Source organism: Stegostoma tigrinum, chromosome 22 (assembly GCF_030684315.1).
Source record: "Stegostoma tigrinum isolate sSteTig4 chromosome 22, sSteTig4.hap1, whole genome shotgun sequence".
Lineage (NCBI taxonomy): Eukaryota > Metazoa > Chordata > Chondrichthyes > Orectolobiformes > Stegostomatidae > Stegostoma > Stegostoma tigrinum.
The window spans coordinates 49325601-49342654 of NC_081375.1; the positions used below are offsets into that span (position 1 = coordinate 49325601).

Consider the following 17054-nt stretch of genomic DNA (forward strand, 5'->3'; position numbering starts at 1 on the left):
TTCACTGTCAGATATGTTGACCTGCACAAGCAACGTTATGCCCTGTTTTTGTGCTAAAACTACTCCTTGCAAATAGTCCTGGAATATCAGTATAACCCCAGCTTCTGTTTTCTAGTGTAAACTGATCTCTTAAAACCTTTGTGTCCCCCACAAACCTCCAAAACAAATAAGAACAGCTCGTCGACTGAAGAATGAGACCATCCTATCTGCCGTCTCTGCCACTTCTCTAGCCAAACTTTCTCTAAGGGTTCCCCAATGCACAACCTCTAGTTTATTTCCTTCAAGCCATCTTCAAACTCATTTTGCCTGAAAGTTACTCACCTCCTGCTTTCGTGACCTTTTTTTAAAAATTCATTCTTGTAATGAGAGTTTCTGGTAGGGCCATCCCCAATTGCCCTTCAGGTAATTGTGAGCTACCCTTATGAAGTACTGCACTCTATTCCCACTGAATCACTGACCACCCGACTTCTCTTCCTGTCTCCCACATTTCTCGCCACAGATTTTTGATGCAATTTAGTGTGGTCACATGTACCTAAGTACAGTGAAAGATTTTGCTTTGCATGCAATAAAAGACAGATCGTACCATACAAAGATCATAGAGTGATAGAACAGAATGAGGAATACAAAGTTACAGCTGCGATGAAGGTGCACAAAAAGCAGGATCAACATTAGGTTTGAAATTTGAGGGGTCCATTCGGAAGTCTAATAACAGCAGGGAAGAAGCTGTTCTTGAATCTGTTGGCACGTGTTTAAGCTTTTGTATCCCCTTCTTCGAATCTGCTGTCATTAACTTAGCAAATTTATGTCTATATTTCCTGGAATTCCACAGTTGAATTTGCCTCCCTCCACCCTGACCCCCAATGAGGGGGAGATTTTCTACTCCAGAAAGCAGTCAAGGTTGATTCATTAAATTTATTCAAGGTAGTATTAGATTTTTGATTGAAAAGGGTGAACAGGACAGAAAAGCAGGCTTGATTGAAGCCATAACCCAGTGTTGATTATACACACTTCAATTTTCACGTGATCAGGTTTCCATCCTGCCACAGCACGGAATCTGGTTATCGATAACCTGTATGTGTGTGAGACAAAGTAAACTCTCTCTCTCTCTCCCCCTCCCTAGAGCCTACTACTGCCTCCTGCCCCTATCGTATACCCCAGCTCTATAGTCATTATGCCATTCTTCTCTCTAGCAACTGAACTAGAGTTGGTGTCATATTTGACTCTGACATTATATTCTGACCATTCCATCACTACAACACTTAAATCCATATGTTTAATTTTTCTTGACTATCTCACAGTCTGCTGGCCACCATTATAAACTCAGGTTCATCTAACATCCTCTCCACCCACTTCACTCCATAATCATCACCCTGTTTTCAAATTCCTGTGTCCTAATTCCTCCACAACACCTCTAGCCCCACAACTCTCCAACTTATCTGGGTTCCTCCAACCTTAGGCTTTGAAATCTCTCATCCCACTTCTTGCAACCAAGGACTTTGGCCAAACTGTTGGTTATCTGCTCAAGCAGCTCTATTATTGTTCCATACCCCATTTTGTTCTGCAATACCTCAGCAGAACTCCTTGGATCAACTATCAAGTTAATTGAATTATGAAAGTACAAATTGTAATGGTGGAAACCTGTAAGATCACCATCTCTCCCACCCCACCCAACATTCTCCCTGGCCCTCTAAACTAAACTACTGTCAAAAGTATGGGTAATTTGGATAATTCAAAACTGAGATTGACAGGTTTTTTTTTAAAAAACTAGAGTTGGTCAAGAACTATGGAACCAAGGAGGGGACAGAATATTAGCAGGTGTGAAGGCCTAAGTAGCCCTCTCTGGAGTGATATGACTAATAAGTTCATATACACACACCTAGTACTGTTGCTTTACATATGAAGCAAATTCCACAAGAATTATTTCCAAAACTTGTTCATTTTTATTTATGGAAAGAAATATACAGAAATGACAAAACACCACTTGAATTTAAAAATAAAATACAACAAGCACATAAAACTCTTGCAGCCTAATTTTAAAGGACATCTTTTTAATATATATAAAAAGTCTCAGTTCAGCTTGAAGAAAATGAAGCCAGTATAAAGAAATACAATTAAAGCAGTAAACTGCAGCCCACGAGCCAAGCACTTTTCACCAAACTGCTATGCAACAAGAGGCTGCACCTCGGGGTTAAACATCCGAACAATTTGCAGTGAATGCTGGTAAACAAGTACAGCAACCTTCATTACGAGGTTCTTGCTGCTTAATTAGTGCCTCAGCCTTTTGAGGGTTGATGTAGGATGTGGAGCTAGCTTTGCCTTTTCTGGTCATGGGCAGCAATATCCAGCTTCATTTCATTAATAGATGCTGACCAGTACAACAGCTCCGTTCGTAGCTTCAGTACAGTTCATCTTCATTTGTGATTTTACCCATCTCAGCCACATACGATGTAGGAACTCTTCCATATCTAGCTGGGTGTAGGCCTCCATAATACATTGCAAGATTGTTGGAAAGCAAGGAGCCCAGCCCTAAGGATAAGCACAACTCAGCAAATGCAGCATCGGTAGAGTAGGAGTAATGTGAAGTAATCAGTTTTACACCAGTGGGCCACTAAGGTTTAAAACTAGGAATGAGAGAAGGGCAAAGAAGGGCACAGACACAGTTTCAGACTCAGCCTCAGTTTGGGGCAACTTGCTGCACCAGTTTCTAGTCAAGAATAAAATGGGGGAAGAACTCAATCTGTTGCCATTGTATTTTTGGTTGACAACATGGTGCACACTGTAGGACAGCTGTCAAAGTCACGAGCAAGTTACAACCGGTTACAACACCATCATGTTGGTAAAAGAGAAATAGACAACATTCGGAATGAACAGGTTTCAGAAATGAAATTGGCATCCAGTCTCGACAGTCACTATAAAACACATTTGTTTTGCATCAAGTACAGATTTGTTTCAAGCCAATTTAAAATGAGCTATTGGTCATTTCTGGCATTAAGTTACCAGAAAATATCAACTGCTAGCTACGACTCGTCAAGTGACTCAGACTAAAGTTACCTTGCTGTGTTTTTTTTTAAAAATTGTCCTAGACTGATTTTTGTAAGGCTATCCCAGTCATTCACAGCTGACGTTAACAAATATGTTTATTTGCATAGCTAACATTTAACCAGAATACAGTTAAAGAGGAGGCAATACTTCATTTCCTTGTTAGGCTGCTCCAGTTAAATACTCTGCTTCAGTTGTAGTGTAAAAGAGACTCTTGTTCTTTGTGGCATCTATTATTCTGTAACTAGTGCCAAAGGTGAGAATTAGGAATGAAACAGGACAGCCTGTGGCTGAAAAACATCTACACAGTTAGATGATGAACCAAAGATGCGTCAGTTATCTTAGCAGGGAATGGCAATCAGCTCTCCTTGGTTTAGGGAAGAGGAAAATTTGCCCAGATTCAACTCCTGACCACTTTCTAGACACTCCTAGGTAGGAGTGAACTGAGAGAAGAATCATGCTTTGGTGGGATTTAGATAGGTCCCTGTGATATGTCTTCCACTGTAGCTCAAAGAGCAAATCTATGACACAGTAATAACAATTACAATAATGAAATAATTGTAATAATTACATTAAAATAACTTTAATTGTGTAAAAGTAGAACCCAAAAAGTGCAAGATAAACAAAAACAGAGGTGACACATTATGTCAGACGTTAGAGATCACAGAGAAAAGGGGAGAACGTCAATAAAGAAAACTTAAGAATACAAAAAAAAATTAACAAAATCCTTTTTAATTTTTGCCCTTCACATTTACATTTATCTTTAGGAACAATTAAATCACAACAGCTAGCTTCTGAGGTTCAACCATCTCAAGACTTCTAACAAGGCTACAGGCAGTAAGATAACCATAATGATCTTTCAGTAAACCAACTAAAATTACAAACCATGGTCCTTTACAATGATCCAATATGTCACAGTAATCTGATGTGCTGAAAGTGCATTTGCTCAAAAAATGGCTGATTCCTAGATATCTGAATGGTTGTACACCTAAGTCTTTGCGCAGAAACCACTAAGAGTTAAATACGTCTCTTCCCCCTTGGCTTTTTCATTTTACACTTTGGAACGTAAACTTCTGTTTGTCCAGCTGTCCAAAACATCACAGCAAGCTTTGTAACATTTCGCCTTCTGAACAAAACATACAGAGACCATAAAATTTGCTCAACTTACCACATGACTGACAAGAAACTATGGCCCAAACGGAGAGTTAAACCACTCAGCAACACTGCAATCACTGGACTACCAGAACTGTACTTCTATTTCACTGCATCTCAAACTGCATCTCCCTTTTCTTCCTGAGGTACTCAATGCTGGGCATCAGTTTTACAGGAACTACTTACCCAGTGGGCATTCTACATGTGTGCAGATGTAAATGAATGTCAGCAAGCTAACTGATAATTGAACATGTTAGAAGTCCACATACATATCCCCAATTGGACAGTGATTAGATGTGAGAACAATGATCAATTTATTTCTCTGCTTTAAATGTCATACCACTGAATTCTGATTCAGATGGGATTAGCTCAGTCAGCATGTAACAAAAGTCCAGCCAGAGATTTCCTCAAGATGTTTGGCTCATGTTGCTGACATAGTGAAGAGAAGTGTATTTGAGGTCAAACTAAACCTCTGCAGCAAAGGTTCAGCAATAAGTGCCCTTTTCCTCAGTTGGGTTCTCTTGTTTTTGGGGACTGTGATTTGAGCAACCTACAAAGCAAGCAGTTCTTCCGAACTTCACATCTGTTCTGCTTTCCATGAGGCTATCAGCAATGCTTCATTATGCAGCCTGAAGCTATTCAACTATAGCAAGAATTGAATGGGATTTGTAAATTTTAGGCAAGGGAGCTGAAGTTTGACAGAACTTCAGCCAACATTGTAAATATTGAGGACAGACTCATTTATTTCGAAGTCAAAAAAGTCAGATGAAACAAAATACGAAAATGTAAGCGTTCTGCAGGATCATCAATATTTAGCAAGGTTTGGGGACAGTGTTTTAAAGCTTAAAGCACCTGTCACTGCATTTGAGACTGGTCACAGTTCCCAGTTTAATCTGTACACTTGGATCGCCAGACTACAGAAGATCTGAGATATGATTGGTTTCATGCATCTTAATCAAGAATTTTTGAGAAGGCAACTGTAATAACTCTTGCAAGATAGCTCAACCTAACTGAGCTTTATTTGTGCTGTATAAGTCACTGTGTAAGAAGAGTAGATGGAATTTAAGGGATTTATGAAGTTCTAAGTATGGTTAATTTTAAAAATAAATAGATTTATATATATATATATATATATATATATCTCTATATATATGATAAAAGTGGTATCTGCACTGTAGAGCTCCCTTGGCTGGGTTATACACAATTTATTTAGAAGACACAAAATAACTACACAATTCTCCTAACCTAGAGGTATTAAATAGAACAAAATCTACATCACGTTTCTCCTTCAGGACACAACTAAACTAGGGGCTTAAGGTCAAGTGAGCCAAACTCAATGTCTGTTGCCCTTACTCAAGCCACACAGTAATGGTTTTAAATTGTAATTTTTATTATGTTTAGATTGTTACACCCATCCTTAACCAGAGTCAGGCTCACCAACTCACACACATTGCAGTTGGATAAAACGGCCCTTTAAACAAGCCATTAAAATGTGGTTAGGAGTCTACTTTTTGTTTTAAAATATATGGAACAAAGTATTTGAAAAGAACCATAGCTTCTCAAATGATCATAAAAGCCAGTAGAATTTAAAGTATTAAAAGAATCTGGAATTGAAAAATAGGCACAGTTTAACAGATCTTGCCCTTGAGTAGAGGCCAAAACAAAAAGGCTGTCATTTACAGTGAGTTTTTCAAAAATCCTGTCATATAATAATCCTTCGTGAAGTAGCTACAAGAGCAAAAAGGCAAATTTTGCATAAGACTATTTTGGGGCAAATCACAAATAACAACCAATGCAGAAACAATTTTATGGTAGCTACCTGTAACTATGGGGAAAAAAAGATCACATTAAGTACATCATTCTGACCTCTTTTGTTCCATGAGTGTAAAACAGCATGTTCTCTGTTTCCAATGAGCATTTCCAAAAGATTTTAACGTGATGTTGTTTTGTTCTGCTCTTTCCAGCAATATTGCTCTGACATGGTCAACTAACTGAATACTGACTATTAGCAGGAGGATGATACTGCTATACTGCACTTGGGGCTAACTAAATAGGAGACCACAGCTTTCAAGGGCACAAAGAAATCCCGGTGTTGATGTTTTGAGTTAAGTGCTGACTGTTACAGCATCACCATGCAGGCTGAGAATGACAGTGCACCACAATGTGTGGAGATCAAATGACTAGAAACAGGACCTTTGGTGATTTTAACCCTGACATTTCACACAGAAGCACCATTAAGATGATCATGGTATTGTACTGCATATTTAGATCACTTCCTGTTCTTGTGGCAGAAAGTTTAAACACAACACAGAAACACACCTTCCCATCACTGTCACCGAACAGTCTTGTTAATGAGGGGAAAAATAATCTTCTTAATAATGACTGAAGATCTTGGACATATGTGAACATTAACTCATTCTACTTAACCAACAGATGCAAAATAAAGGGCATGGTAGACCACAGTGCTTTCTTTATCTTCAGTTTGCTGCATTGTAAAGGCTGACTCTCTCTCAAAACATCTTGACCATCTCCTGGGAATCTGTGAAGAGGAGGAACGCAAATGAATATTAATACTGTCAATAATATTACAAGGCAAAACTGTCACCTGTAGCCAGTGTGTTTTAACTGTGTACCTATATTCTCAACAATGATAATAAAAGCAGAGACTGGATATAATGCAGATGCTGAAAATTCAATGTATAAATATGCTGGACTTCAACAGGTCCGGCAACATCAGGTCAGAGAAATAGTTAATTTTGAGTCGAAGTTTCAGAACTCGGTAGTGAAGTGGTTAGTACTGCTGCCTCACAGAACCAGGGTGCAATTCCACCCTCAGACGACTGTCTGTGTGGAGTTTACACATTCTCCGTGTCTGCGTTCTCCGGTTTCCTCCTACAGTCCAAAGACGTGCAGGTTAGGTGGACTGGCCATGCTAATTTTCCCATAGTGCCCAGGGATATGCAGGTGAGATGGGTGAGCCATGAGAAATGCAGGGTTACTGGGATAGGGTGGGCTGCTTTTCAGAGGATGAGTGTGGACTCAATTGGCTGAAATGACCTGCTTCCACACTGTAGGGATTCTATGATAACTAACTCTGTTTATCTCTCTGCAGTTTCCCCCGTACTTTTTCCTGTATTTACAACAATGACCTTACGATATGAGCAGAATTAGGTTAATCAGCCATCATGGCTGGTATACTTCTCAACCCTATTCTCCTGCCTTGTCTCTGTAATCCTTGATCTCCTTGCCAATCAAGAACCTATCCATCTCTATCTTAAATACACTCAATGATGTAGCCTCCACAGCAATGAATTCCGTAGATTCACCACCCTCCAGCTGAAGAAATTCCCCCTCATCTCAGCTCTAAAGGATCACCCCGAGGCTGTGCCCTCGGGTCCTAGTGTCTCCTACTAGTGGAAGTATCTTCTCCACATTCACTCCATCCAGACCCCTCAGTTTTCTGTAAGTTTCAAAAAGATTGCCCCCTAGCTCCACAAAGTATAGACTCAGACTCCTCAATGTTCCTCATATGATAAACACTTCAATGCCAGGATCATTCTTCTCCTCTGTACCCCCTCCGTCGCCAGCACATCCTTCCTTGGGCATGGATCCCAAAACTGCTTAAATTATTGTAAATATGGTCTGACCAGAGCCTTATTTAGCCTCAGGAGTACAGCCCTGCTGTTGTATTCTAGCCGTCTTGAAACAAATACTAACAATGCACTTGCTTTCCTAAACTGCTAAGAGAATACTGAACTAAGACGCCTAAGACTTCTGACTAACATTTCAGAAAAGTGATCATTGGTGGCAAATCACTTTGGGAATTCCTTATGACACAGAAAGCACCACGTAAATATATGATACTCTTTTCTTGCCTCTACTGCACTCAAAGAAAAAAGAACAGTACAGCACAGGAACAGGCCCTTCAGCCCACCAAACCTGTGCCAACACAAGATGCCTTTCTAAACTCAGAACCATTTTGCCTCTGCATGATCCAAGACCCTCAATTTCCTCAGTGATAATGGGAACTGCAAATGCTGGAGAATCCAAGATAATAAAACGCGAGGCTGGATGAACACAGCAGGCCCAGCAGCATCTCAGGAGCACAAAAGCTGACATTTCGGGCCTAGACCCTTCATCAGAGAGGGGGATGGGGTGAGGGTTCTGGAATAAATAGGGAGAGAGGGGGAGGCGGACCGAAGATGGAGAGAAAAGATAGGTGGAGAGAGTATAGGTGGGGAGGTAGGGAGGGGATAGGTCAGTCCAGGGAAGACGGACAGGTCAAGGAGGTGGGATTAGGTTAGTAGGTAGGAGATGGAGGTGCGGCTTGGGATGGGAGGAAGGGATGGGTGAGAGGAAGAACAGGTTAGGGAGGCAGAGACAGGTTGGACTGGTTTTGGGATGCAGTAGGGGGAGGGGACGAACTGGGCTGGTTTTGGGATGCGGTGGGGGAAGGGGAGATTTTGAAGCTGGTGAAGTCCACATTGATACCATTAGGGTGCAGGGTTCCCAAGCGGAATATGAGTTGCTGTTCCTGCAACCTTTGGGTGGCATCATTGTGGCACTGCAGGAGGCCCACGATGGACATGTCATCTAAAGAATGGGAGGGGGAGTGGAAATGGTTTGCGGGAGGTGCAGTTGTTTGTTGCGAACCGAGCGGAGGTGTTCTGCAAAGCGGTCTCCAAGCCTCCGCTTGGTTTCCCCAATGTAGAGGTAGCCACACCGGATACAGTAGATGCAGTATACCACATTGGCAGATGTGCAGGTGAACCTCTGCTTAATGTGGAATGTCGTCTTGGGACCTGGGATAGGGGTGAGAGAGGAGGTGTGGGGGCAAGTGTAGCATTTCCTGCGGTTGCAGCGGAAGGTGCCGGGTGTGGTGGGGTTGGAGGGCAGTGTGGAGCGAAGAAGGGAGTCCCAGAGAGAGTGGTCTCTCCAGAAAGCAGACAGGGGTGGGGATGGAAAAATGTCTTGGGTGGTGGGGTTGGATTGTAGATGGCGGAAGTGCCGGAGGATGATGCGTTGTATCCGGAGGTTGGTGGGGTGGTGTGATGTGTGAGAACGAGGGGGATCCTCTTTGGGCGGTTGTGGCGGGGGCGGGGTGTGAGGGATGTGTTGCAGGAAATACGGGAGATGTGGTCAAGGGCGTTCTCGATAACTGTGGGGGGAAAGTTGCAGTCCTTGAAGAACTTGGACATCTGGGATGTGCGGGAGTGGAATGCCTCATCGTGGGAGCAGATGCGGCGAAGGAGGAGGAATTGGGAATAGGGAAACAGTCCCTCTTCCGCACCTACACAGGCCTCAAACCCCACCTCTTCCTCCGTTACATTGATGACTGTATCGGCGCCGCCTCTTGCTCCCCAGAGGAGCTCAAACAGTTCATCCACTTCAACACCTTCCACCCCAACCTTCAGTTCACCTGGGTTATCTCCAGCACATCCCTCACCTTCCTGGATCTCTCAGTCTCCATCTCAGGCAACCAGCTTGTAACTGATGTCCATTTCAAGCCCGCCGACTCCCACAGCTACCTATAATACACCTCCTCCCACCCACCCTCCTGCAAAAATTCCATCCCCTATTCCCAATTCCTCCGCCTCCGCTGCATCCAACCTGTCTCTGCCTACGTAACCTGTTCTTTTGTGCTCCTGAGATGCTACTGGGCCTGCTGTGTTCATCCAGCCTCTCATTTTATTACTCTCAATTCCCTGCCTGTTCATGTATATGTCAAGATGCCTCTTAAACATGGCTATTACATCTGCTTCTACCATCTCCTCTGGATGTGCATTCCAGACACTTAACACCCTCTGTATTAAAAAAAACCATGCCCCTCAAATCTCCTTTAAAAACGTACTCCTTTTATCTGCAACTTGCGCCACGAGCATATGACATTTCTACACTGGGAAATAGACTCCAACTATCCATTTTCTCATAAATTTATAAACTTCTATCAGGTCACCCCACAGCCTTTAACATTCAAGTGAAACCAAATCAAGCTTGTCCAATCTGTCCTCATACCTAATACCCTCCAAACCAGGCAACACCCTGGTAAACTGTTCCCATACCTTCTCCAAAACCACATCCTTCTGGTAGTGTGGTGGACAGAACTGCACATAATATTTCAAATGTGGCCTAACTAAAGTTCTATAAAGCTACGGCATGACTTGCTGATTTTTATACTGTACACCCGGAACACTGAAGGCAACTAGGCCATATACCTTCTTGACCACCTTATTCGCTTGGGCTGCCACTTTCAGGAAACTGTGGATCTGTATGGCTAGACCTCTCTCTGTATATTAACTCCCTACTGCACGAGACCTTCCAAAATGCATCACCTCGCATTTGTCCAGATTAAATTCCATCTGCTATTTCTCTGCCCAAGTCCCCGATCTATATATACCCTGCTGTATCTTCTGGCAATTGTCATCACTATCTGCAGCTCTCCCAATCTTTTTGTCATCTGCAAACTTATTACTGAGACTTCTTATATTTTCCTCCATATCATTTGTAATATACATATTACATACAACTGAAATCCCTGCAGACCACGACTGGTCACAGATCTCCAGTCAGAAAAACACCCTTCCAACACTACCCTCTGTTTTCTATGACCAAACCAATTCTGTATCTATCGTACCAGTGGATTCCATGTGACTTCACCTTCAGCCTGCCATGAGAGATCTTGTCAAAGGCCATGCTAAAGGCAGCACAGTGGCTCAGTGGTTAGCACTGCAGCCTCACAGTGCCGGGGACCCAGGATCAATTCCAGCCTCGGGTAACTGTCTGTGCGGAGTTTGCGCATTCTCTCCGTGTCTGCATGGGTTTCCTCCGGGTGCTCCGGTTTTCTCCCACAATCCAAAAATGTGCAGGCTAGGTGTACTGGCCATGCTAAATTGCCTGTAGTGTTCAGGGGGTGTAGGTTATTGGGGGGGGGGGGGGGGGGGGGGGGGGAATGGGTCTGGGTAGGATGCTCCAAGGGGCGGTGTGGACTTGTTGGGCCGAAGGGCCCGTTTCCACACTGTAGGCAATCTAAAGTCCACAGAGACAACATCCACCACCTTACACTCAATCATTTTTGGCTAGTCCTCTGGCACCTCTCCTGTGACTAAGAGGATGCAAAGATTTCATACAAGGCCCCAGCAATTTTCTCACCTGCTTCCCCTAGTATTCTGGGATAGACCCCATCAATTCCTGGGGTCTTTCTACCCTAGTGCTTTGCAAAATACCCAGCACCTTTTTATATCAGCATTCTCTGAAGTCACTCTAGACTCATCAACCACAAGGTCCATGTTCTTTGTAACTACCAATGCAAAGTATTTGTTAAGAACCTCACCAGTTTCCTTTGCCTCCATGCACAAATTCTCTCCTCTGTACCCAAGTGGACCTACCCTTTCCCTAGCTACCCTCTTGTTTCTTAAACACATTGAGATTTTCCTTAATCCCATTTGCTAAGGGCACTTCATGGCCCCTTTTAGCCCTAACTCCTAGCTTGAGTTCCTTCCTGATTTCTTCACATTCCTCTATATTTGTACAGTATACATCACGGTGTGAGGAGAGAACATGGAATTTAAGGGATTTAATAAGTTCTAAGTATGGTTACCTTTAAAAATAGCTAGATTCATATATATCTCTGTATATATGATAAATGTGGTATCTACTGTAGAGCTCTCTAGGCTGGGTTATATATTTAAAACTTACAGAATTTTGGTCACTGTTCCCAAAATAGTTCCTCACTGAAATTTTGATCACCTCATTGCAGGTCTAGTACAGCCTTTTCCCTAGTTGGGCTATTCACACGATGCTTCAAAAACCCTCCTGGACACACCTAACAAATTCCATCCATCCAAGCCTCCGGCACTAAGGCAGTCGCAATTAATATAAGGGGAGTTAAAATTACCAAATCAACCCTGTTGTTTTTAAACAGTTTTCCATAATCTATCTCCTGCTGGCTATTGGCAGGCCTGTAGTACAATCCCCAAAGTGACTGCACCCTTCCTATTTCTGAGCTTTAGCCATCTGGCCTCTCTGGATGGGCCCTCCAATCAGTCTTCTCTCAGTAAAGCTGTGTTATTCTCCCTAATCAGTAACACTCCTTTCATACCAATCTCATAAATTGAAACACTTCTCTGTCTGGCCTATGACAGATAGTGTATTACAGTGGAATACCTCACAAGAATGACCAAACTCATTTCATTCACAAACATAACTAAGAGTGGTACAGTGTCTATACACATATTGCTGTTTAAAAATGAGAATAGGCACAGAACTCGAATTGATTAATTGTAATAGAAACCTTTAATATAACTGCCAATTCAGTGACACTAGGATTGTATTATTTTCCCCACTCCAAAGCACTACTTTGAATCATGTTCACTTTTATAAGCAACTGTATTTTGAAATAGCTTCTGTTTCAAGGTTTGAGATCATAGGGCACAATTCACTCTTTCACAGGATGTGGGCATCACTGACAAGGTCAGAACTTGCTACCCATGCCTAACTGTCCTCCTGAAGATTGTGGTCAGGTCTTCAGATGTAAAATCTATATATATATATATATATATAAATAAATGATGAATCCATCAAACTAGTAAAGATTTCTACAAGTCTCAGAGAACTAATGCTGTTTACTGCTTATGATAAAACTAACATCGTGATTCAAGTCTCTACCTGTTCAGCATAATGATGATGCAGTGGATTTATTATGTTCTCCCTCACTCATTTTCCTCTCTTAGCTTATGCATAACCATGATGTTGTAGATTAGGAAGGTAATGGACTTCCAGTTCATTAAAGCCAGCTTTTAAAACATCATAATTGGGATTCCTAAGGAACATTTTCCTTAAGTATTTCCTCGTGTTTATGCCCCTGAATTTGGTTCCCTTAGCCCAGTTGCAGCTGGTTTATAAAATCACGAGGGGCATGGATAGGGTAAATAGACAGGGTCTTTTCCCCAGGGTAGGGGAGTCCAAAACTAGAGGGGCATAGGTTTAAAGTGAGAGTAGACAGATTTAAAAGGGGTGCAGGGGCATTTTTTTTTTCATACCGAGGGTGGTGAGTGTATGGAATGAGCTGCCAGAGTAAGAGGTACAGACTAGTACAATTACAACATTTCATATACCCTTTAGATGTCTTTTAAAAGGAACGGTTTAGAGATATATGGGCCAAGAACTGACAAATGGGACTAGATTCATTTAGGATATCTGGTCAGCATGGATGATTTGGACAGAATGATTTGTGTCCATGCTGAATATCCCTAGGACCCTACGAGCCTATCTCCCAGAAGATAGTGTTAAAACACACTGGGTACATCATTAGCACCTCCTTACCTTCAGAACTTCACTGTGCCTTCCAGAGGCAGCTATGGACTAGCCTTCTCTTTTGATTATATAGGAAGGAGGAGGTGCTCCCTGTGCTAAACAGAACTGCTGCATGCTAATGTTTCCAGGTTTTTACCTAGTTTTGGGATTCACGTTTGGGGGCTTTTATTGGTGGAAATCTAGAGGTTTATTCACAAGAGAATGGGAAAATAGTAACTTCACTATCTGCCATGACTCTGCTAACTAAACAAATCTGTTGCATAAGGTGCAACACTCAAGCACAAGTTACCAGTCAAATATTGCACTTTTGAGCTGCTGCCACATTACAAGTAGCAGCATGCTGTGTGAAATTAATAATTTAGATACAGATTGATTTGACTTACAGTTCAGTAGACTTGAGCCTCAGTATCACTGTCACCTGCTTTCTCCCTTTGCTGATACTTTCAGAGCTTTGTCCTTATAAGTGAGCAAAGAAAATAGTTACACAAGACATGATAGAAAGCAAAATATACATTACAGCAAAGGAGGCCGCTTGGCCCATCAAATTCATGCCAACTCTCTGTGGAGCAAACTGATCAGTCTCATTTTCCTGCACAGCCCTGTAAATTTATTCTCATTAACTGTCCCTCCAATTTCAATGTGAACTCATGAACTCATTCTGCTTTCATCATCCTTGCAAGTAACAAAGAAATTCACATTTATCCTGCATCGCTTGCCCAAACCTTAATTCCCTGATCCTTGCACCAATAGCTGCTGGGGAGACTTACTCTTTCTTTGTCTCATTTATTAAATCTATCATAACCTTGCACATTTCACTTAAATTCTTGCTCAAAGGAGAACAATCCCAGCGTCTCTAACATAATCCACACAGATACAGTTCCACAATATATTAATACCAATGCGTGGCCATTATGGAGTAGTGGTTTTGAGATTAATATAAGTTATTATTGTTCATTCTGGAAGTAAGGGTATGTCTTCCAAGAATGGCACTTCTGTCCATCCAGAGAAGAAACTGTTTACTTACAACTGGACTTGCAGTACACCAAAAGTCAAACCTTCAGCACTCCATTTATCACTACGCTTCTGCAGCAATTGATCTGGTATTATTATTCTCATCTGCCCTCAAACCCAAGGGATACATCTTTGAATGGATACAGTGCCTAACTGATTGAGCTATATCTGACTGCATCGCAATGTTCGACTGGGGCCTTTTTCTGTCTTTCAAAGCTGTACATTACTCCAAGTTGCACCTGAAATGTAAAGGTAATGCCCCAACCTCTCCTGAACAAATATCTTTTACTAAAAACTACCTTCTGAAACCCTTCTACGTGCCTTCTGCCCTCTCTCCTCCAAAAACAAGTACCAGAATCTCATTTTTTTTTTTGCAGAGGATTGTGAGATTGCCTACTTCCTAAAGTGATAGAGATGGGCCTATTGATTATTTTTAAGGCAGAGATATGCAGATTCTCATTATGGCAAGTGAATCAAAGGTTAGATGGGAGATAGATGGGAACTCAGAATTTAAAACATAAGTGGATGAGCTGTGAGCTTAGTGAATGGCAGATCAAGCTCAAGGGGCTGAATGGCTTCCTCCGCTCCTAATTGTGTGTTTGTGTGAATTTCAAAATTTGACACGTTAATAAAAAGTCTCACAATCCAAGATTGTGATGTCAAAATATGCATTTATAATTAGCCCTTTCTCCCCAGATTCTCAGAGGTGCTGAAACAAAAGCTTTTAAATTAACTTCTGCTCAAAATAATTGACTTATGGAGTGAACTAAATTAGTACATATTTGCTCCCCATGAGGAAAGCCTGTATACACTGAAGCCCCTCATGCTATGAATGCTGCATCAAGGCATTACATGGCATAAAGACCTTTTCTGAATAAGTTTATGCACAAATATTTGACATTATGTTTAGTACATTGATATCTGGAATGAGCAGGTTGTCTTATGACAGGGTTATATCCATTTAAATAGTTGCAAATTATGAAATAATTATTGCAGGTTTTCTGTTTTTTTAAAAACAAAATCTAACTCTTCCTGGGGAATTAAATACTGTGTTTTTGTGGAACATTAAGCTGTAGGGAGCTGAACTCTTGAATAAGAATTAGTACAAAGGCAGTGATTAATCACTGGAATAATTGTACAATATCACACATGTCTCATGGTGACAAAGAGAGTCTACTGATAAATAATACCTTTCACATTCTTAGGACATCCCAATGAAGTGAAATGCAGCCACTGTCATTAACTATGCAACTGCTGCACAGCAAGATGCCATAAACAGCAAATAAACAATATCATTAGATAATCTGTTTTTGATGTTGTTACTTGGCAAAATGTTGGTTACAATAACAGGAGTCCTCCATGCTCTCCTCTAGTCTGATAATTTATGTCTATGGCAGACAGGGCATTCAGTTAATCTCTCATTTGGAATGGCACCTTAAATAATATAGCGCTCTTGCAGTAAAGTATCAGCCCATCATAAATCATAAGAATATGACATGCTCATAAGACAGTGTTATAAAATATACAGGATTCATTGAGACAAATTAGTTGCTATGCCAGGAACTGGAAGAATTTTCAGACTAGTTTTAAAATGGTGGCAACTCCTCGCTTCCACTGCAAAAACATTCATAATCGTTTGGTCCTGTTCGTGGAGTGGTTTTTCAGTTCCTTTTCGCATCCTAACCAACAAATTTGTGCCAAGTTTCTCCTTTAACAGAGATTAAATGTCATTTGTTAGGGAAACCTTAAATTAAAACTAAGTTAAAGTTTTTAAAAAATTAAAGAATGGCAGAAAATTATGTTAAATAAACTCATCAAGCATTGACTAGTATTCTTTCCCTACAGAGAAAACACAGCCTGTGAGGTCCATAGACAGGATTGCAGCCGGACTACATATTAAGAACCACGTATAGCTTTGAGTAGAACATTTCAAAGCAATGATTCAACTCTTTGCTGACTAGATACAAATATCTGTAGACAAAGAATTCCAGTTAAAACCGAGGCCGCACTGACGTCGATTTTAGAAGTTCCAAATAATCTTGAGATTCTTGGCATCAATTACCGAATGACTCCATTTGTACAAAACAAAAATATTGCTGGATTCATTCAAGGAAAGAATATTTAAGTTGTACAACATGAAGGCAGTCTCTGGTGATTTCAGTATCAAATGTGCAACTTATCTGAAAAATTACAGGCATTCACCTCCATCGAGAAACAACTGTTTTGTTTGGTGTAATTTCCTTTGGTCCAATGGACACAGACAATTGAATTCATAATCTGAGCAGCATCATTTGTTTATACTTGAGCATCCACAAATATACTGAAAACTATTCTACTACCATCTAATACAACTGAATTAGAACAAGTAGTGCTAATTGTGATCTTTACCAGGCACTATCTGGTTAAGAGACACAGGGCCAAATTTTCCCCATTTTCAGTTAAAGAATTTGACAAGCAAGATTTGTAGCACTCTGTCTATCATGGCACAGAGAGACTTCCCAGGCAATTTACCACTCTTCACATTATGCATTATGCAACAG

At 41.2% G+C, this 17054-nt stretch overlaps 1 protein-coding gene across 4 annotated transcripts in view; it reads right to left on the bottom strand.

The window, feature by feature from the left end:
* Nucleotides 1-1967: 1967 nt before the first annotated feature.
* The window catches only part of LOC125463565 (uncharacterized), a 51421-nt gene continuing 36334 nt past the window's right edge, over nt 1968-17054 (bottom strand). For all 4 annotated transcript variants that reach the window (XM_048554947.2, XM_048554946.2, XM_048554949.2 and 1 more), the window contains exons 5-6: nt 13887-13959; nt 1968-6730 (exon numbers count right to left, since the gene is read on the bottom strand). In XM_048554947.2, coding sequence (XP_048410904.2) covers nt 13918-13959 — 42 coding nt within the window. In that variant the 3' untranslated portion in view covers nt 1968-6730; nt 13887-13917. The remainder of the gene's footprint in view (nt 6731-13886; nt 13960-17054) is intronic.